The following is a 22572-nucleotide window of genomic DNA, read 5'->3' on the forward strand; positions in this document are numbered from 1 at the left end:
ACCTCCTTTCCATTTTGGATGTTGAGAAGAGCTGAGTTTAATGCATTTAAGGAGGCCGGAATTTCGGAGGCATAGCGTTGATTCTGAGGGGAAAAGACATATTAATTAGAATTTATTTGAGTTATAATACCCAATACTCAACATGTTTTGCACTATTTTTGTTTTTTGCTCTGATTCAACTCTAAGCAATAAAAGCTTAAATAAAATAAGAGTGGACAAATAAACTTTTTGTTAATGTCGAAGACTATGAATTAAAATTGTATCAATTTCAATTGAAGCAGTCAAAATTAATTAATAAGCCATATCTAAGAACAATGAAAACAAGAAAGGAAAGCTAACTTCGGACGGAGCCGAAGTTGATATACCCTTGCAGAATATTCTGTAAATTATATTCTTCAAAATTATTCATATGGTGTATTCTTATACCTAAAAGTCCTAACTTACTAACTTTAAAACACCAAAGTTATGGCATTTCCAATCGTTCAGTTATATTGGCTATGGTATAGTCGCCGATCCTTATGAAATTCGGTGGTCGGATTATTGGCCAAATAAAACTCTAGATCCACTTCCTACTTTAAAACACTAGTTTGGATTTCGATCGTTGTTATATGGCAGCTTATGATATAGTGGCCCATCCGCTCGTTCCGACTTTATTCTACCGCATAGAAGACCTTTTGGGAAAGTTTCGCAGATAGCTTTAAACTGAGGGACTAGTTTGCGTAGAAACGGACGGACGGACCGGACACGGACGACGACGGAGCGGACATGGTGCTCTCCTGGTGATGCTGATCAGAATTATTACTTTTAGGGTCGGAAATGTCTCCTTCACTGCGTTGCAAACTTTTGACTGAAATTATAATACCCTCTGCAAGGGTATAATAAAGTAAAAAGAATTTCTTTTGAAAACAAGAAAGGAAAGCTAACTTCGGACGGAGCCGAAGTTAATATACCCTTGCAGAATATTCTGTAAATTATATTCTTAAAAATTATTCATATGATGTATTCTTAATACTCATAAAAAGTCCCAACTTCCTAACTTTAAAAACACCAAAGTTATGGCATTTCCAATCGTTCAGTTATATGGCAGCTATATGATATAGTCGCCCGATCCGGCTCGTTCCGACTTATATACTACCTGCAATAGAAATACAACTTTTGGGAAAGTTTCAAGCATATAGCTTTAAAACTGAGGGACTAGTTTGCGTAGAAACGGACGGACGGACGGACAGACGGACAGACATGGCTAGATCGACTCTCCTGGTGATGCTGATCAAGAATATATATACTTTATAGGGTCGGAAATGTCTCCTTCACTGCGTTGCAAAGTTTTGACTGAAATTATAATACCCTCTGCAAGGGTATAAAAACTATGTGGTCTTAAAGCTTACTAATGCCAACATCGACAAAAAAAATTGAATTGTTTAAGAATTAATTGTTTCTGAGTTGCACAAATATTTTTAGCATGGTAACATATATTGTGTTTTTTTAAGGATTTTACTAACAATATCGGCCATTGGGCGAGTGCGGTGGCTGAGATGATGAAGGGAGGAGCAGACCGCGCAGTTGTTGCGATTGCACTGCTGGCAGTGCACGTTCTTCGGCAATCGATGTTTTAAGCAACTGCTGAAAGGCAGTGTGAAGAAGTGGTTGTCCACGCGTAATCCCCTGCTGGTTTGGGACTGCGTTTCGATGGTGGTTTTCTGGAACACGTGCGACTTCAAGACGCGACTGTGATTGTGCACCGCATCGAAGCAGCGGCGACAATAGAAGGCTTTGCACTGCCTGCATTCCCCGGTGGCAACTGCATTTCCACACTCGCTGCATTTGGTGGACTGGACAAGCAATTCGCTGGTTGAGTTGAGAGACAGGGATTTATTCGACGTTTCCGTAGCAAAACGCCGAAAATAACTGAGGCTGCTGGTTTCCCCCAGCACATGATAATTAAGTTCGTAGAAGTCGCGCACGTTGCCGGAAAATTTACTAGCCGGATCCTTGGCCTTGATCGTTGGAGGAGCAGGATTTTGGCAAACAGCACACTTAAGATCCTGGCGATAGGTCCACACGCAGCTCTCGCAGAGATTATGTCCACAAGGTAGCAGAAAGGGGCGATAGCTCTCTGATGAATTAGGAAATAATTAGTCAATGCTGATGATTAATAAAATAATTAATAATCAACTTTTATATGAATAAAATAATGTAAGTCTTAACACAAACAACCTAAAATAAAAAAGAATATTTTTAAATATACTAAATATAAAATATCGTAAAGCAAAAACATTCAAAAATAGTATCGCATTTATTCGAATAGAATTAAAAGCATTTGGGGAATATTAAGTTTCTTTTTCCTACTTTTTTTGTGCAAATGCATATACATACTATGTAAGTATGATTCACATGTGTGCGTCCATTTGATTTTTTTATGTTTAGAAGAACATATCAAAGAGGACTGAAAAACTTATGGAGAAATAGTAATGTGAGATCTCACATAACGGAACAGAGATGCAATCTGCGAATTTTTTCTCTTAGACGTAGAATCGGTAAATTTGTTTTAAAATGCTTAATATTTTTGAAATTGTTTATTGACAGTTAGTTAAAATGCTTATTGCAAGTTGTAAATATTAATTAAAAAAATTTTAACGAATAAAAGTTGTCAAAAAGCTGGACCTTTTGGGTAAGCCCTATATTTTTTTCTTAGCTTTTAAGTTGGCAACACTGTTCACTATGCGAGACACCTGACACACACAGACACACACATGCTATGCAAAAACTCCTGGCAAATAATTCTCAAAGGGTTATGAATTAAAATGGCATCAGTCACTGATTTACAATTAAAACAGAACACTTACCTCCTCTTTGATAAGTATTGTACGAGTATGTGTAACATTTCGTACATTTTGGGCAGCGCAGAAGATTCTGCAAGTTTGAGGCCACAAATTTGCGATCAAAATGCTTAACACCGCTGTCGTCGGCAATCATTTTGTTAGAAAGCCAACACAAACCGCCGTTTAACACTTTTTTTATTGCGTTTAATATTAAACTTAAGAATATTTAGTAGAAATTAAACCTTTCAACTATGAAACTTATGACCCAAGCGCGCCTGCGAATTGGAAGAGAAGGAGATAGAGATGAGAAACCATTCATGTTACTATCGATAAATTGGATAAAACAACTATCGATACTCAAAGACACATCCTGTGGGAACAGATAGGAACTTTAAAAGAACTTTAACACATTGTTTTTGTATTTCTTAACTAATTTTTTTTAGCTCCGTTTTAAAAAGTTAGCTTGCAAGGGAATGGATTAAACATCTACGACATTTTTTTTTTAATTGAATCCCAATATGGTTTTTAAAAACTGCTAAGTAAACAATTAAATGTTCACGTTCTTGGTTTCAACCAATAAATAGTTAACCCTCTTGTCCAATAAAATTAAATTTTTCCCAAAAACGACTTTATTCCATCACATACTACAAATTTGACCCAAAACCGTTTTACAAAAATGGTTTTTAAAAATGCTTCAATTAAATCGCCGAATTATCCGAACATGGAATTCAGAATGGTGTTCTCCCGCTCCCTTCGGTTAGCCTCATCCTGTTTAAATCTTCGTAGCTCCTCGTAAACCGGGTCATCCGTTTCCAATTCAAAACGACACAAGGGGCACGAATTGGCCTGCGAATTCAAAAATGTATAATTTGAGATAAATATAAATTTAAAATACACATAGGCTTAATCAATACTTGATACAATATTAAGAACATTTTGTTTTTCAAAATTTGTATATTAAAGGTGTTTTTTAATTTGATTTGTTAAACTACTGAGTGTCATACCTTCTTCAGCCAAAGCAGGATGCACTCCTCATGGAATTCGTGCTTGCAGGGCAAAATCTTGTATTTTTCTCCAGCTTGAGCAGGCTCCTTGCAGACGGAGCACTCCAACTCCCCGCCAACTTCCGATTCAAGGATGTCGTGGACCGGAAGCTCTGCAATCGCTCGCTTGGAGGCCTCCGGCACTTCGATTTCCATGTCGATGCCATTCATTATGGCCAACACCTGGAGACGCCTGAAATTTCTGTCAAAATCATTCGCTCCTTCCGGTCCGGTGGGTTCGTGGCCCAGTTCCTCAAAGTAGTCCGACATGGCTGCAATTGTCGTAGCATAGAATCGTAGTTGATATCTTGATTGTAATGGCCTCAGATCCTAGATCTTATAAATTATTCTTATCTTCCTTAGGTTTCTAACGACAAAAAAAAAAAATAAAAATTTGGATTTTCTTCAGATATTGAACTAACTTCATAATTTAAAAAAAAACAAATAATTTCTTATTTAAATTAAAATCAAGTTCTTCAATTTAAATTTAAAACCATAAAACTTTTAACTTCAATACCAAACTCAGTATGAAAAAAATAACTGGTACTTACACTTCTCCACAAAATTTAAATAGATCTTAGAACCACACCCGGATTATTTGGAGCCAAATGTGATTTTATTTCAAATTCGATTTCTCGTATACAATTGATAACAGTCAATCTGAGCTAAGACTCCATTCGATTAAGTTTATTACACCAACGTTTTGGCTAAGTATCTAAGAGGTCTTTGCATTTAAAACGCTAGCAAGTAATGTGTTTGTTTTATTTTTGTAGGACTAGAATTACTTGTTGCTGTTAGCCCAGCAATGTTTTTTTAAAAGTCTAAAATTACAGGCATACACTGGCTTCATTTATTTACGTGAGCTTAGGCGAAGATTCCTCCCAGTCGATGGTTTACTGTACTAATCAGAGAAGGATAACTGTACTTATCAAGATTTCTGATCAATTTTAAGCAGAATTATTGTTCTCAATAATTTTACCAAACAGAAAACAAACCAAATTTTTAGGGAATGTGTTCTTAAACGTTTAAAAATAGGTATAAAATAAATAAGAAATTATGTCAAGAATTTAAATCAATTTAATTATGTTTTCCCCAGCTCTAATTCCAAAATCAAATGGCCAATAAAAACACAAAAATTTAATTCCTTTTTCGTTTCATTTTTTGTGATATTTTTTACTTATAATGTTTTAATATTATTCATTGTTTTGAAGTAATTGATTTGCGATTTACTTCAATGTAGTTACAAAATTTTGAATTATAATTTCTACTCTCCTTTTCTCTCTCTGGCCTCACTTAAAGTTTATATCATTTGCGATTTTATCGAAAAACTCATACAGTAGGTATTCAGAGCAGAATGGTGAATTATAATATAAAATAAAAGTAAAACAAAAACGAAACTTATGCACTAGGCTTTACAAATAAGTAGTTTAGATTGCTAGAGAATAAATTAGAGGCGCCTAGCGGGATAGCGATTGATAAATGATATAAAGAGGCAGGACTATATCAGGATCTACTGATTTCAGTGGGCTAATTAAAAACAAGAACTATATATAGATATATATGTGTGGTGTATGTACAGCTACTTAAATAAGAACGAAACGAAAACGAATAAGTACACGATTCTTCAATTACTTTAGCGGGGCGAAGAAAAAAAGGTGGTGGTTGTGGGACAGGAGGCGGGGCACATGGAGTAATTACAATGCGCATAGGATTAATATAATAGGTAAGGCATATATAAAACAATAGGGGCGGGTCGATTTTTCTGGTTGAATAAATAAATCAAAGTTTGGAAAGACAACTTTTAACAGGAAAATAGTTTGAGGCAAATTAAATTGAATTAAAGTTGTATTAAACGCCTATATTTCCATACTGCCAAGTTTAAAATATTTAAAATTTTTAGAATATGATTTATGTATCAAAATGTTTGAGATGTAAGTTTTCATTTTAAAAGGTGTTTGAAAACAATATTATTCCAAAAGCTTAGAATCAAATAAATCTCTTTTTCCCCACCTAAGTTTTGTCAACCAAAATCGACCCATCCTATTAAATATATATATGTGTGTATTGATAGTTTCTCTATATAGTAAACGATCGGCTCGCGTTAAGATCTATCACTAGCATATACAGTTAGTTCTAGTCTAGTGCTAAAAGCAGCAAACAGCAACGGCTCTCCAGTTGGGGAATACAAGTCCCGAACCCTCGTGGCCTTACGTATCATCAGACTGGCTTGGTTTTTATCAGGGATGGTGCATGTGGTGGTGTTTGGGATGCTCTTGTGATGGGTTGGGTTGGCTGTGATCCATGATCCATGGCTGATCACTAGTCCGTGATGGAGATCTGCGCATAGCCCACCAGCGAACGTTCGTCGGGGACTTCGCCTGGCTGCACGCCGGAACTCAATTGGAAAGTAATCGTTTTCATCGTGGCACTGGCAGCTATCAGTTTGTCCAGATGCGAGGCCATCGGCTGGGTGTCCAGGGCATCAACGAGACCGGCATCCACTAGTTCCGTAGCTATGCCCTCGGCCGTATCCTTTCCCACAACGAACTCGAAACGAATGTCGTGAAGTTCGCGACGCAAATTGCGCATGCGCAGGACAAGATTGACGGGAGGTGCCTCGCCGGCGGATTCGCTGGGTAATGGTAATTGAGCCAGGCCAGCTGTCAGCTCTTGGGCGGCAGCTGCTCCAGCTGGAGCGCCAGGTGTTACCGTGGCTGAGGAAACACTATGCGTTATTTCAGGAGACGGTTCTTCCCTGTCGCTGTCCGAGGAGTCGGCTCTCTCCAAGCGATTTATAGGTCTATCCTCGGAGTCTGAGTCCGAAGAGGGGTGTTTTCTTCCACCACCAGATCCCGAACCGGAGACGGAGCCACCATTGTCCTCCTCTTCGCTGGACCAAACCCATTCTCCCGTCACCGTACGATGCAGACGACCCGAAGCTCCTGGCTGTCGTTTCGCCGCCTTGTGAACCCTGGTCTCCATACTGGGTCCGGATTGAAGCAACGTCTGGGTAAGATACTTGCGATCCTTGGCCTTTTTGAAGAAGGCATGCTTCAGTAGCTCACTAGCCGTGGGCCGTTTCGATGGCTCCTTTTGCAAACACTCGACGATCATCTTGCGGAATGTCTTGCCGTAGGCCTTGTACTGATCTTTATCATCCGCACCAGTGTCCAAAGTGGGCGGGTCGTTCTGCAGAGTCAGCATCAGCACCTTCATCGGCGGGTATTTGTGATAGGGCGCCGTGCCCGTGGCCATTTCGATAGCTGTTATCCCAAAGGACCAAATGTCCGCCTTGAAATCGTAGCCATGATCCTGCTCCATCACCTCGGGAGCCATCCAACAGGGGGTTCCCACAAAGGTATGGCGAACCTTTTGCCTGGACAAATCCCTGCCAGTGGCCAGCCAAGCACTCACACCAAAGTCAGCTATCTGGATGGTGCCATCATCACCTATCAGGATATTTCCCGCTTTGATATCTCGATGAATTTGGCCATTGGAGTGGAAATACTCCAATCCCTTGAGGACTTCCTTGAGTACCGTGGCTATGGTGGCTTCATCGAAGACGCCTTGTTTGCAGTTGGACGTTCTCATCTTGTGCTTGATAATGTCCAGCAAGGACCCACCTTCCAGAAGTCTCAGAACCAACCATAGTTCCTCCCTCACCACAAACGAGGTGTGATAGGTTACCACGTTCTCATGAAAACATGAGGACATGGCCTGAATCTCCTTGAGCAGCTCGTCCATCGACGTGTTCCATTTCTCCAGGTTGATGCGCTTGATGGCACATTTCTCGTTCCTTGGAATACAGTACGCGCCATGGACAACGGCTGTGGCACCCACTCCAATGACATCTCTCAGCTCGTAATCATCCTTGGAGTTGGGCCATGGCTGTTTCTCTGGCGGCGCCGCACCTCCTGGTAATGTTGCTGCTCCAGCCACATTATTGCTAGACAGATTGGCGGGTATGGAGGTCATGCTCCTGCTTCCGGTTCCGTTTCCAGCGGTGGTTGTGTGTGGTGGCGGAGTTCCTGGACGTCGTCGGTTGTTTATAGCCGGCTGACTTTGCGATCTTGGGGTATTTCGCGGACGGGGTTGTTTGGATATCGGTAAGGTTTTCTGCGGCTCCTCCTTTTTTATCGGATGAAACTCCTCGTCCTGCTGGCGGTAAACGGATGGATACTCCTTCTCGGTTTCCCTCTGTTCTTCCTGCTCTTTTTGCTGAACTTTATAACTGCCTGAGTTGGAACTGTCTCTGGGTTCTTCTGATTGTTTCTTTTTGGGATTGTGCTGCTGCTCTTCCTTCTTGGCAAAGCAACCGAAGATACCTGTATCCTTCGGATCTCTTTCGTGGGATTCTTTGCTTTGATTCTGGTTGTTGTTGTTGGCGATGTGTGCCACCTCTGCAAGTGGAGAAAAAATCAGAACAGGGTAAAGTAGGGGCCGTGCCTTGATTTATCTTTAAAAAAGCAACTGAACTACAGGAAAGATGATCAACGAGCTGCCAAAAGGAAGAGTCAGGCAGTTTAAGATGGTTTACTGGTTGTGAAAATCAGGAAGAAACAGAAATAAACAGGTGCAAGCTGTGGAAAAGGATAAAAGATGTATCCAAAATACCTAGGATTATAATCTTCCAAAAATTGATAAAGTTTCAATCAAAATAAATTTCATTCGTTTAATGGAGCTTCGATTCGGATAATTTAATAACACTTTTTCTGAGAACGCAAGATTCTAGGTCACAGTTATTAAAACCAGCTTTTTCCTAATAAAATTGGGTCATATCTACAAAGAATAATTTGAAAAAATAACAATAAGCCTAAAAACAGATTACTTTATTGCTGTCGGGGAATTTACCATGACACGTTTTGGCAAAAAAAAAAAACAAAAACAGTTTAACGCTCGACACATGCCGTACTCAGAATATTATTTATTCACACCCGCTCCCTCATCCTGCCGCTTTATGCTAAATTGTTCCACGTTTTTGCTGATAAGCTTTTGTTTTATGAATAAGATCTGGCTTCGGTGTACACGTTTTTTCACGCCACCACTGTTTTGCGATCGTTCAACTTTTTCCGCCCTCGACTGTATAAGTGGAATCTACTCTCTCTTTTACGCTCACTCCATGCAGCATAAAAAAAGTTCAATCGCATGGAATGAATGAAGAGAGAGGGAGAGAGACGAGTGTGCGAGCGGGACCAATGACCGCATTGAGCTATTTATAGCAAAAAAAAAAAACAACAAAAAATGAAAGAGAAGCAACCAAGATAATGTGTGTGGAAATTGTAATTAAGTTTTCAGCTAAAATTTTTACAATTCCGGACTTTACTTTACTCTCTCCCTTTTCTTGATTACATCAAACCAAATTCCGATAAGCTTGCGGTTGGAAACGGTAAAAGAATAACCGCATTTCGATAACTGTGACAGCAGCGATAAAGAAAACGCGATTCCAGTCATTGGACGTGTCATGTGCCACTTAATTAAAACCACTAACTTTTTGGGGCAACAAAATACTTGGCGAATTTCGCAATTTAACACTTGGGCCAAGTTAAATAAAGAATAACGCGCCAGGAAAACAAAAACTAAATGTTTACACAACAAACAAAATGCGAAACGAGAGGGAGACATGAAATCGAATCTAAAAAACGCTTGGCAACAAAAAGGGAAATAAGAAAGCTAATTTAAGCAAAATACACATTTGAAAATGCGCAAAAGAAAGCTAATTTAGGAAAATCTAATACAAATATTTTTTATTCCAAAAAAAAAAAAGCTAAACTTTTTAAAAATAAATTTTAAGGAGAAAGCAATTCGCAATAAATCATTTGAAGCACAAATCAAGGACAATTTTCCTTAAGATTAACACACACAATAAACAAACCTACAACTCTTTTTTTTAACTTAAAATTAGGCCAAATGGATTTATTTTCGCAGACAAATTTCATAATAATAAATCAGTATCAAGAGAGCCGGGGAAAAGTGAGAGAGAAATAGAGCGATCATGTGCAACTGATAAGCGCTGTCACACGACTTTATAAACACACTCGCGCACACAGAAGTTCAATAAATTTTCATTTAAGCTTTATTGATTTCTTGCCAAAGAAATCAAAACAATTTACGCAAAAAAGCTAAAGAATTAATTACACAATGTTGCTGCTCCTTCTTCTTCTTTTTTCTGCTCCACGCACGCGCGCCTCCTTGTGGTTGTTGATTTTTTCCTGTTTCGATTATTCTGTTTCTTCGCCGTTTCGTTTCTTCGCGATCTTTCGTCTGCGAAGCGATCGCTTCAAAGGCCGCGCAACAAATGAGCGCACAAAAGCAGAACAACAAAGGCAACGTCGACGGCAAAGTCAAAACCAAAGCCAAAAGCAGCACAGTCGACGTCGTAACAAGTGCGCCAACGGCTAATAGCAAAAACAACAAGAAAAAAGGACAGAAATGAAAGAACGTTTTAGTCGACAACAAGATACCCCGTTACCACAACTCATGTTTTTTTTTTACATAAGAAATATCGTTAACTAACTTTTTAACTTTTTTGTATTACATTGATTTTATAAGACCCTGTATTTTATTATCGTTTTAATAAATTAAAAGAAATTTATATATCTATTCTTTACAATAGAAAAGGCAGGAAATCATACCGCTTTTGTGTGAATGCAATATACCCTTTGGTTCTACAAGTAAAGAACACCGAAGCTAGAAAAATACAAAAATAAATGTATTGAGCAAATATCAACAGCGAAAAAAGGGGAAAGGGTGGGGTGGGGTCGGTAGTGAGGCGCCGGTTGACTATTGCACGAAGAGAAAGGCAGAGCGAGATAGGGTAAGAACGTCAGAGAGTGATAGAGCGGCTGCTTGCACAGTGGGTGCCATAGATAAATCAAGCTTTCAATATGATAACTAAATTCTAATGAAAGTATTTGCATTTTGAATCAAGTAAAAGATTTCGAAATCTATTCAAAAATTTTTTATTAAATTTTCATACAAAATATTTAGTATATATTTAGTAATATGAATGTTAAACTTAATCAATGTTTAACGATCTGCACCCTCTATATAACATGTTTTTTTTTTAATATTTAGTACATCCAGAGTATATGCAAGGACTAATATCTAGATTTCTGATTACTTCTTCACAAATCTAAGAGTATTATAAAAAATTCAAAAATGTTATGTCCATAAATATAGCTCATTCTGATCCAGTGCCAACTTCACCATTTGTAAGGTTTTCGTTTTGTTTGTCCCCACGTATGTACATATTTCCTTCTCACCCTGTGTACCCGGATTTTATCAGCTCTGACGCGCACGATAAGTTAAAAACATTTCCAGCGGCAATAATAACAACAAGCAAAAACAATTAGCAACAATAAAGACCCAAAGTCCCAAAAAGTAGAGCATAGATACAACAGACGTATGTGTTTTGTATTTTCCATACCGCACCCAGATACAAAAGTGGAATCCAGTATCTCATTCTCTCTTTTTTCCGTTTTGGTATCTCATTGGGTAAGATAACTGGGTTAACATAATGGAAAAGGGGGTTAATTTGTGGGGGGAAGCCCGCACAGTCATCATGGAAAATTCGTAAATTGCATCCACAAAAGCCCATCCATTAAACACGCGTATATTGCAGTCAGACATATAGATACAAATGTATCTTTGTATCTACGGGTTGATTATGGGATCGCCAGGCATTGGCATAGCGTGAAATTCTTTTCTGCTGTGCATAAAAATGCGCCATCGTCGAAGACCGAAGACTTATAAAAATAAGATATTCGTACACACACACTGATTTTTGCGTGGTCTATTTATTTTTAGAACGTCTCCGTCTCGTTTGCTATTTGCATATAATTTCCAATGCAGTTCGGCCGTGGTAAAGTGTCTAGGCGGGTGGAAAAAAGGGGGTTTTTGGGGCTGGTAAAAGCAAAAGGTGATCGTCATCACCGCAGTTTGTATAAATCCAAAAAATTCGAAAAATGGTTATTCAGTTAAATGCATATACAACGATAAATTTGAAATTTGTTATCGGATCTTAATTAAGCCGATGCTGATTTTAAACTAATATTTCTTTGGATAAATAAAATAACAATAATAATAAAAAAGTATTCAGTATTCGATTTTCTTTATAAATGAGAAATTTCCAAAATATTTATTTGGGAAATCCTTTTAGAAGCCGATGATTAACAATTTGGGTAAACTAAAATTAAGAAATTAAAAACCCGATGATTCGCTTGCCTAATTACCTTACAATGCAGTTAAAGTATCTCATTAAGTCAGGTACAAAATTACTTAAGTAAGTCGGTTAAGTTATTCGGTTAACACATTTTTCGTTTACTGCACTCAGCGCTTACAAATATGCGACAGTCTTAATATAGACGAGACAAATAAATTGTAAAAATACTTGTGTGTTTATAAAACCTCGCTGTTGAAATTAATTTAACGACATAATTTCAATATTGACACATTAACGAGTTTCTTGAACTTTAAATTGCAGTTGCAATACCGTTTCGCATTAATTGCCAACACAGTTCTGCAATCGGGCGCTAAGAATGAAATACTCATCGCAAATGACTCGATACTATACTATACTATAGATCCGATGAGTACGACTATGAGTACTGGGCAGTGCCAAGTGCCCAAGTGACTGTTTGTTTAGATTAGATCTTTAATTTGGCCGCTGCTAGCGACTTTTCAGCACGTCAAGTGAAAGACTAATTGATTCCTTGTTTTTAAATTTAGTTGCTGTTTGCGATTTCAAGAATATTTTTTTCCACTGGCATTGATAAATTTACTAGCATAGAGATCTTTTCGTGTTCTGATCTTGGCTGTACGTTCCAAGCGATCAATCAGCGAGTTGTGAATATATTTAAAATATTTTTCACGGTCTTCTTTAGTTAAATAACTAACTAACTAACTAAACTTGATGTATTAGCGGAATATAAAAACAATTATTACACCTATTTTTTTTGCAGACACTTTTTAATTGGTATCATGGTCAAAATATATATTTGACCTTTTTATACCTCTGCAGAGGGTTTTTTAGTTTCAGTCAACTAGTCCTTCAGTGAAGGAGACGTTTCCGAAAACTAGTCCTTGAGTTCTAGAGCTATGTATATGAATGAAACTTTCCAAAAAGTCTTCTGTCAGTCTATTTCTAAGTCGGACCGGGCTGGATCGACTGTATGAGCTCCATTAGGATAATCGGAAAAATAAATGATATACCCCAAGATATAGATATTTCAGAGGTGCAGTGTTAATTTGATTAAAATTGGACGACTTTATCATATATGTAGCTGCTATTTATCGGAAAATCGATAAATCTTTTTTGTTTTTGAGCATTTTGAAAGTCTTGAATAATTTTTTCTTAAACATTATTCCTTTATCTCTTTTAACATTTCCCGTAAATATATAAATCTCTATCTGACATGTTTATATTCTTTCTGTGGCAGTTATTTTAATTTAATAATTTAATTAGCCTGAACCTGTACAGAAATAAATCACAAACAGAGAACAGGGAATTTCCCTGCCCCGAAAACAGTTTTGCAATTAACGTTGGTAAGCCAATAGAGACACAAAAAAACGCATTTAAAATACTCCCTCCTATCTATCAAGCAGGTATCATTTATTTTGTTATTTGCATTAGGTTGTATACATGCATTATTTTTGGATTATAAAATGACAAATGCGGGGCATATGGGAAATAACTTTCAGCGATAACATAAAATTCAAATTAGTATGGTAACCCAATGGGGAATGCGCTTGTGATTTTGTTGAAAAGTTGAGTGTTGTCAATTTAATGCACACAAATCGTAAAAGTGATTTATGATTTTTTTTTTTTTCAAATTTCAACCCACTTTGCTTGAGGCACACTAAATTTAGTAACTGCATTTTAACTGGTTGTCACTTTTTACAAGCTGGGATTTCTTTGCTTTATGGTTTTTGGGTTGAGATTTTAGCTGTAGATTCCTTCACACACGACACTTGAGAATAGACTGAGTTGAGTTATCAACGAAACTGCGATTTGAAATCGATCCGATTGCAGTTCTAAATCGCATTGCTCGCGATCACTGAATGGGCCGCTCCTCCAGCGCGAAAATCACAAATTCGACTGAACTTCACAAATCGTTGTAATCAAACATTTTAAATGAACTTTTTTTTCGTTAAGCAATAAACAACAATAAAAATTAAATGAGCTCTACAAATGGCGGAACACGACGACAGGCAGCAGCAGTGAAGCAATAACAACGATACTATAGAAACGCCGTCGCCGATCGACGAAATAAATGTACGTAATGTGCGAAATTTTGCCGCCTCCATCAACGCGTTGGCGTTAGTTAGTAGTAGTTAGTAGTTCAGTATACGCCTCCATTCCTGTATATGTATCTGTATCATTAGGTATACCTGTGATGTACCCCCGCTGATTTCAGCTTGGATTCACCGGGCTTTATGGCCAAAGCCCAGCTGGTAGGTAATATGCATGAGTGATTGCCCCTGGTTTCAACTTAAAATACCTTTGGCAGGGGATTTTCGTCGAGAATTAGCATAGTCGGTGATACTATTTCCGTTCTAGTTGGTTCTATAAGGTCCCGTCAGTCATAGACATTTGGGAAAAGTTTTCTAGAAAATTTATAGATCACAATATATTTTATATAAATTGGTTTAGATTTAAAAAGGTATTTTAGGAATATATTCTGTCAATCAGATGTTATTATCCTTCAGTTTAAGAAATTTCGTACTCAGGATACACAAACTATAGTTTAAAAATTAATCTCATTAGAATCATAAAGTGTTAAAATAATATATTTTAAAATCTGTCTAATACTTTAAAATCAAGAAAATCAATCAATCGCAGCGCCGTAATTATTTAAATCATTTATAATAAAACAGATTTTCAAGATTTAACATTAATTTCGGTTATTTTTGAGAAATACATTTGAGTAGCTAATAACGCCTATCCCTGGTAAACCTTCATCGACATCTTTCGATCATGTTTACACAGTTTTTAGCAGCACTGTACTTTTTCTTTATTAAAAAGACATGCGCAAGTTTGATGTTATTATTATTTTAGCAATTTGCATAAGGCTGATAGGATGTATATTTTTAAATTCTTGTTTATAGTCAAAGTGCTGTTCTTTCTTTCCTTTTTTTCGGTCACCTATTATTTTTAACAAGGGAATTTGTTGTATCCAAGCCAACAAAAGTTGAAACCCAAAATGTGTGAAATTTGTCAGGCTGTGCAAATCGTAAATGTATCTATATCTGTACGTTGGCTTACTTTTTATGCGCACCGGCAATACAAGTCAAGTGATCGAAAGCCCTCAACCAAAATTTTGATACACAAAGAGCGCAGAAAAAGAAGCCGAAAACCTGGGATTTAATTAGCGCCCAATGTTATACTACACGTGGGTCGGCGACATAAAGGTTGATCGCTTTTGAACCTCATATAGTTTGGCATATATATGTACAACACCCACAAGGCGTTGGTCAATAACTTTTCTAAATATTTCGCTTGCGTGACGTCGGTGACATCAAAATGAGGGAAAACTCATGAATGGTCACAACAACTTGGGGGCCAGCTATAATGAATGAACCAAAACGAAACTAATTCGTATAGTAAAAACTACAGATATATATAAACGCAGACTATAGAATAAAAAGAAATTTATAGCCCAGAATTCTTGCTATGAAATACCGACTACTGAATTAATGCAGGTTTCCTAAATGCTTATAATAATTTTAAATTTCTAGAGTATAGGTACTTTGTTAATGGGTTTTCTTTTGTAATATTTTTTTAATTACGAAATTTACTAGATATCTTTAGGATGTATTATAGATTAATTATATTTTAGATGCTTTAATATTTTGAACTATTTAAAGATATTTGAATAACTCGTGCGCCATAACTAAGAGTTTGTTTTGGGTTTGTTGAGGTCGACATCCTATTTCGGATAAATCTCATGGTATTTGAAAAAACAATATCCCATTATAATCTAAGACTACCTTTTAATTGAAATTCTTAAAAAAATATGCGACGACTACTAATTGACGTGGGGCTCGTGAAACTTTATACATTTGTATAAACAAATGTGTACATATTTCTTAAAAAAATGCAAAAAATTTGCCATGTGCCATCTCCCATCAGCTAAATCAATGCTCACATGTTCAGTTCAATTTGCTGGTCAACATCTCATGTGATCTCGCTCTCTCGGTCGATTTCTCAAGGCAAGGACGTTTGGGACTTTTGCACTCGCAAACTTTTTTTGCACAAAAAATTAAAAAACATAGCAGTAAATAAATCAATATTCTTGGACGCAAAATGTTTGGCCCAGTTCAAGGGTATTTTAGTTCAATGAGTTTAAAAAAATGCGCAAATTGCAGGAAGTAAACGTTTTGGGAAGATATGTGACATAAATAATAATGGAATAATAAAACTAAATAAACTGTATTAATTGCAGTTTCTTATTATTCTTAGAGAAGCAATGTTTCTTAAATTAAAAGGCTTAACTAAAAACTATTGAACATATTTATTGATTCAATCGTTATTGAATTTTGAAAACAGATTTTTTAAACATAAGAAACATGTGTTGTTATATTTTCATTATTCTTTGTTAAATTTAACTGTCTTATTTTAAATCAATCAACAAATTAAGTCTATATGCTGAATGGTTGTAATTCAAATTTCTTAGTTTCATATTAAATGGAGTCTCAGGTTATTAAATCAATAAATGTAGTTAATTGATAATTATTAGTTCAATAAAAACTGATTGAACTTTCAGAAATCAATCATTTTATTTTATTTTGAACCAAAATAGTCGCTGGTTAAGAATAAAATTGTATTGTTCAAAATATGTCACAGGTTTTAAGACACATATGAGTATGAAGCTCTCACATACTGTGGATTTTTTTATACAATACAGGTTAACCTTGCCACAAGACACACAGTCGAGAGATTTAATCGTGTCCCCTCAATATGCAAAATAAAAAAAAGAAAGAAATCGTTAAGCCGAGACGGCGAGATGACAATGCCTAAAAATAGCAATCGCAATTGAAATGTCGTTCCATATTAAGCCAGAGCCCAGTTATATTTTCATTCTTTCTCTTGTTATTGTGGCTAAATTTAAATCGCTGAACGTCACGTTGAGTGGGTAGGAAATGTTGCACAGATCGTTCTATATGTACTATATAGTACGTTGGGGGAAGCTCTGTCGATCCCTCAGTGCAGAAATCGTAAATTACAGGCGATCACACAACGACGCAAGTTCAAAGTCAAAATAGCAATTGAACAAGCGGCAGAGAAACAAGTCTGCCTGTCAGTCAGTTCAGCATGATGATCATCATGTTGCCGTTGATCGTACAAGATCATTATGCCAATTTGTTGTTGTTTTTCCGCTCGACCGAGCATGCAAACAAATTAAGACTGAGGGCGCCGTGCCCCGACCAGCGAAATTTAATTAGCATTGCCTCACTGTACTTGTTTTCACTGCAAAGAAAACTACGAAATATACTCAAGGCTTTAAACTCAAATATTGAAATAAGATTGTGTACCTATTTCTATCAGTTATCATATCCCTAAGCTCTAAACTTTAAGATGCTTCATATGAATAGACGCGGGAACTTTTCTCTCAGTGTCTCTTTTTTGCGAGTCAAACGCTTTTGCATGCCCTCCCACACATTTCCGCGTGCTAGCAGTGAGGCAAATTGAGCGATTAGCGCCGAACAGAACGTGACCCACCGGATAGGTTCCCCACCCCCTCAACAGACCCACTGTACCTTCTACCTATCTCAATTCAATTTCGATTTTAGATCACCATTTAGATTTGAGTTTCGTCGAATGCAATTCGGTTTAATGCGTTTCGTCTGCCCCACGAGCAATACTTCCATAAAAGCGTGCTTTCCTAATGATTTTATTATAGTTTCCCAAACCTGATGACTAATTATTGTAAAAGTACATTTTGCTATAAAGAAACACGATTAGGGTTTTTTTTTAATCCTTAAGTGTCACTTCCAAAATATAAATCACTAAGCCACAAAAAAATTTTTTCAAAAACAAACTTACATTTCTTTCAACTGATCCATACAAATCTATTCATTAAAATGTGAGGAAGCCAGTTATGCTTGCAATTTTAGACTAAATCTACCGCTCTATTTGTGTTAAATTTTAACGCATACCTTTTACTTACCAGATCGTCTTTTAAAATCTGTAAAAATAGTAAAGATTGACGATTAAAAAACTGTCGTTAATATTGCATTTAAATAAATGGTAACAATAAATTGTGATAAATTATACATGATAATCAAAATAAAAAAAGTAAATTATTTAATCTGAATGTAGTTATCGCCTGCAATCATGAAATTTAAATGAAAATCTCTATCAATATTCACCGTGTAAAGCGAACCAAAATATTATTTAAGAGCAGCGAATAAATAATAAATAATTAGAGCACATAAATTTTGATTTGTAAATGTGCGAATAATTTATTATACCTTTTCCCTGGCACTTTTCCGTTGGCGGGGCATGGAAGCAACTAAAAATAAATGAGTCTCGAATGTGGCCACAAAACTTATCTTCATGCCAATAAATATAAACTTATCCCGCATGCAAATAAATTATGAGCAGCCGATGGCCACCGGCACAGCATCGAGATGCCACCAATTTTCTGTGCCGAACGTGGCCATAATACCTAAACGATACAGGGGGGATTTTTTAGCAGTGGAGAAGGGGGTGCATGTGAAGCACCTGTTGCAGCCAATTAGGCATTCAAAAATAATAAAATGAGAAATTATATCAGGACATATCAAGCTGCAGCCCAAATAAAAAGCAATGGGATCGCCGCCAAAATGTATAGTAATTAATAATGCAAATCCATCTTAGACTTTGTGATTTTCTAAGAACTTGCTTTTTTTAAGACCAGCACTGCAAATTGAAACCATTGATATGTGCTAAATTCGAATTTATTGACGTCTTTGGCAGATATTGGTGACGTCGTTTCTGAATTTTACGTAATTTCTAATTAAATATTGACTTTGTCAATGATTTGGCGGTTTATCTTGTTGTTTATCTGTATTATCAAATAATTTTCAAATCAAACAGAAAAGGGTCAAGAGAAATACAAATTTTTAACTCATTTTTTTTAAACACAGCAGAAATCAATAATCAGAACTAATCTATTTATTAATAAAATAAGGCCATATACGGAGAACAAAATAATCTTTAAATAATAATAATAAGAATAATTACAAGAAGTAAATGGAAAAGATAGAAAAAAATGAAAATTATAAGAGACAGATATATTACCAAACCATTAATCAAAACACAGAGCTAAATTCATCAGAAACTGAGATATTGCTTGTGTATAGACAAAACAGCTGCAGTCTTTAATAACTTGCCATAAATTATAAACAAAGGTTATGCTGCGTATTTCACAATCTACAAAAACAATAATGAAAAAAATATGTCGAGCACGAATAGACAAAAACAGACGGCACGTGCTGTAAAACCCATTAAAAACATTTTCCGGCCGCATAAAACAAGAGCAAATAGAAAATTGTGAGCGTATTAAATACGAAATCTTTGTGGACAACAAAATGACATGCAAGACAAACAAATTGCGCTTAAATTTATGGCAGATGCTTAGTTCTCAAAAGTCCCCTCAGCCAACAAACGCACGAATATTAAATGTATTCAATGCAAAAAACTATGCAAAAATATTGTCGTGTTTTAGGAAAATATTTTCAAAGGTGCTGAAGTAACTACTATTAAAGATAAAAGTAAAATATAACAAACAGTAAAGATCTTGAAAAAATATTTTTAACGTCAAAAACTAACTTTCTCAATATTTATAGAAATTGAAACTTTACTAAAATGCTTTGATCTACATTATAGTTTTGATAAATTTAATTCATTGTATCGATTTTCACTGTGAACACTCAGTGACTATATTGGGATTAATCTAATCGATTTGATTGCTTACACACACTAATTTACAACATATATAGCCCCTTCAACTAATCGTACTTCAAGTGACTATATTTAGTATCGACCTAACCCCAAAAAGGGTATTTCTCGAAATGTAACAAAAAAAAAAGCAGTCGCAACCATTTAAAAATACTAAATATAATTAAATAATTAAAATATAATTAACAATTTACAAGAAAAATTCAAATATATTTAAATCAGAGGGTTTCCAGAAATTGTTTTAAACAAATCTGATTAATATTTTTAAGGGGCGACATACATAAGTAAATATATAGAAAATGAACAAGAAATCAATCTTTCTATCTCCAAGAATTGTTGAATTGTGAGTTAATTTATTTCGAGTATACATCAATTTTACAATTGGTGCAAGTGTGATTCGAGTGAATAACAATTAGAAAGGGCGACAATTGCACGTGGTTGGCACGATGTCACATGGGCAAATGGGCAATAGAGAACTTATCTAAGCAATCATCGATGATGGGTCAGCAGCATCATATGGCACCGAGCATAAATTGCTGACACGGGATGCAACTAATTAGAAACGCAAATTGGCGATTGGCAATTGCCACTTAAGCGGCCAACAGGTGTAAATAGCACGATTATGGCATTGTGTTTATGCGCCTTAAGACCCAGTTGATCAATCGAATTAGCAGCGGTTTCCAAATCCCATTATTATCAGTTTTTTATTTGCTGCAGCCACGCGACTCAGGCATGCGGCTAACATGTGAAATTCTTCAACTGTGAGACAAAAGATATTTTTGGCCGTGGACCGAATGTAAAATTCGATTTTAAAACCCAATACTCCCTTCGAAACGAAAGTAACTTACTTTTTAACTATTACAAATATTTGTATTATAATTAAATAATTATTGTAAAGAAATTTGAAAGACTTTTAATCAAATACTAATATACAATATTGAATGTAAAGTAAACCTTATAAGATTCAAATGTTTAATTATTTTTTTTTAGTTTTTATTTCAAGCATATGTGATATTTAATTTGAAATTAATAATTTCTAAATAAAGAATTACAGAGAGAAAGAGCTGTAAGTGCTGATTGATGTGGCAATTTGTTCTTAAATCCCGATTAGCTATTTCACAATAATATTGTTAAGTTTTCATGGTTCTAGCAGTTTGTTTTCGTTAACTTGTGCAATCATCATCTGGCAATTAACGTATTGACGCAAAGAGTTAAAGATATTTGCATACATTACAAAGCATTTACTATATTGTAAATCGTTGTTGTTTTAATATTTACTATCTAATTAAATTTAAAAAATTTAGAAAATTAAAAAAAGAGTTTTTAACGGATATTAGTACTTTCAAATTATTTTCAGAATAATTAGGGAACTAAAGATCAGTTTTTGCAAGCATAATAATCTTTTAAGCTCAAAACAAACTTCCGCATGCGTGCCAAATTGAATTTACCCCTTAACTGAAATTATGGTTAACCTTCAGGAATCAGTGTGTGAGAATTAACCTCAGTGATGTGTACCGACAAAAACTAGTTACAATAACAGCCGGCGGCAATAAAAGATGATAACACGCTAAATGAATGCATATTGCATAATCTTTCGCTATCTGTCCGTCCCTTTCTCTGGATGCAATTGAAAATGCAAATTGCGCGGGAATTTGAAAGAACAGCTGCTGCACCCACAACTGCGAAAATTTCCGAGTGAAATGGGAAAGCAGAAAAAAATAATCGCCACTAATTGAGGACCCGTCCATTTGAAGTTCGTATCAATTAAGAGAAATGCAAGCAATTCAATCAAGTCCAAAACGCAGCGTAATAATATTGGTGGACTCGAGTGTACGTTCTACGCGTGTGTTCCAATTCCTGGCGTAAGTACATCCGCGGTCGTTATGATACAACTGAATATTGCTTCAAAAAAGAGTAAATATTTGTAATATTTAAGCTTAAAACACAAAATAATTATTTGTTATTATATATTCGAAATAAAACATTTTTTACATTAAAAATTCACATTACATAAAATTATTTTAAAAACCACTTTAAATATGTAGAAATACATTAAAAATCGACATTTGTTTTACTTTGAAGTAAAAGATAATGTGTTTTACCAGCACTATTAAGTTGACCGCTGGTGTATATGACACGCATAACCTCACACAACTACAAGCGCATTTACTGAGTCACCCTCGCCTTCGCTCTTTTCACCATTTCTCTCCCATTCTCTCGCTCTTTGGCACAGATGACAACAAGCCGGTATTTTCATACATATTTCCGCAACGAATGAAATGTTAAAAGCAGAAGGCCAAAAACCAACGAAAACACAAAATATCGCACACAAAAAACCAGAATAAGAAGCGGTAGTTTGTTAGAACCAGTTACAAAAAAAAATCAAAGAAATATGGCTTGGGGGTGGGGTGAGAAGAGAGAGAGACAACCAACCTGTTTTCCTTCTGCAAAATCGATGAAAAGCCAATCCCCGAAAAAGCAATTTCACACGGGAACTTATCTTGCACCGATTTCGAATTATTCACTAATTGATTTTCCGATTTTCTCGCCTCCTCTCTTTCTCTATGCCACTTTTAATTGTTTCGAAAAAATTCCACTGCTCTCTCAGCGTGACGAAACGTTTTTTCGATGTTGTGTTGCTTTTGCTTTTGGCTGCTTTGCTGGCAATATACCGATTCACTGGAATATATTCCCTATCTGGATTATATTATATTAATATATTTTTGACTGATTTTGGTTCCTTCCAGCAAAACGAAGCGTTTCG

General features: G+C 35.9%; 3 protein-coding genes across 4 annotated transcripts in view; all 3 read right to left on the reverse strand.

Moving 5' to 3' along the window:
- LOC108037169 overlaps nt 1-3093 on the reverse strand; it is a 61833-nt gene extending 58740 nt beyond the window's left edge. Inside the window, exons 1-3 of the mRNA XM_044458847.1 lie at nt 2847-3093; nt 1503-2116; nt 3-83 (exon numbers count right to left, since the gene is read on the reverse strand). Of these exons, the coding sequence (XP_044314782.1) occupies nt 3-83; nt 1503-2116; nt 2847-2976 (825 nt within the window). The 5' untranslated portion in view covers nt 2977-3093. The remainder of the gene's footprint in view (nt 1-2; nt 84-1502; nt 2117-2846) is intronic.
- A 335-nt stretch (nt 3094-3428) lies between these two features.
- Nucleotides 3429-22337, reverse strand: LOC108044661 (E3 ubiquitin-protein ligase RNF181 homolog). Its single transcript, XM_044458963.1, has 4 exons — nt 22242-22337; nt 18034-18051; nt 3827-4137; nt 3429-3668 (listed from the first exon to the last, which is right to left on the reverse strand). The coding sequence occupies exons 3-4, from the start codon at nt 4133-4135 to the stop codon at nt 3534-3536; spliced, it is 444 nt and encodes a 147-aa protein (XP_044314898.1). The 5' UTR covers nt 4136-4137; nt 18034-18051; nt 22242-22337; the 3' UTR covers nt 3429-3533.
- Nucleotides 5002-18049, reverse strand: LOC108044660 (serine/threonine-protein kinase OSR1). 2 transcript variants are annotated; one of them, XM_044458962.1, is made up of 2 exons: nt 18034-18049; nt 5002-8265 (listed from the first exon to the last, which is right to left on the reverse strand). In XM_044458962.1, exon 2 carries the CDS (start codon nt 7838-7840, stop codon nt 6185-6187), a length of 1656 nt encoding a protein of 551 aa, XP_044314897.1. In that variant the 5' UTR covers nt 7841-8265; nt 18034-18049; the 3' UTR covers nt 5002-6184. The 2 variants fall into 2 exon arrangements, with proteins under 2 accessions (XP_044314897.1, XP_044314896.1); XM_044458961.1 differs by lacking the exon at nt 18034-18049 and adding an exon at nt 13708-13926.
- Nucleotides 22338-22572: the final 235 nt, after the last annotated feature.

The sequence above is a fragment of the Drosophila rhopaloa genome, unplaced genomic scaffold, assembly GCF_018152115.1.
Source record: "Drosophila rhopaloa isolate 14029-0021.01 unplaced genomic scaffold, ASM1815211v1 contig_178, whole genome shotgun sequence".
Taxonomy (NCBI): Eukaryota; Metazoa; Arthropoda; class Insecta; order Diptera; family Drosophilidae; genus Drosophila; species Drosophila rhopaloa.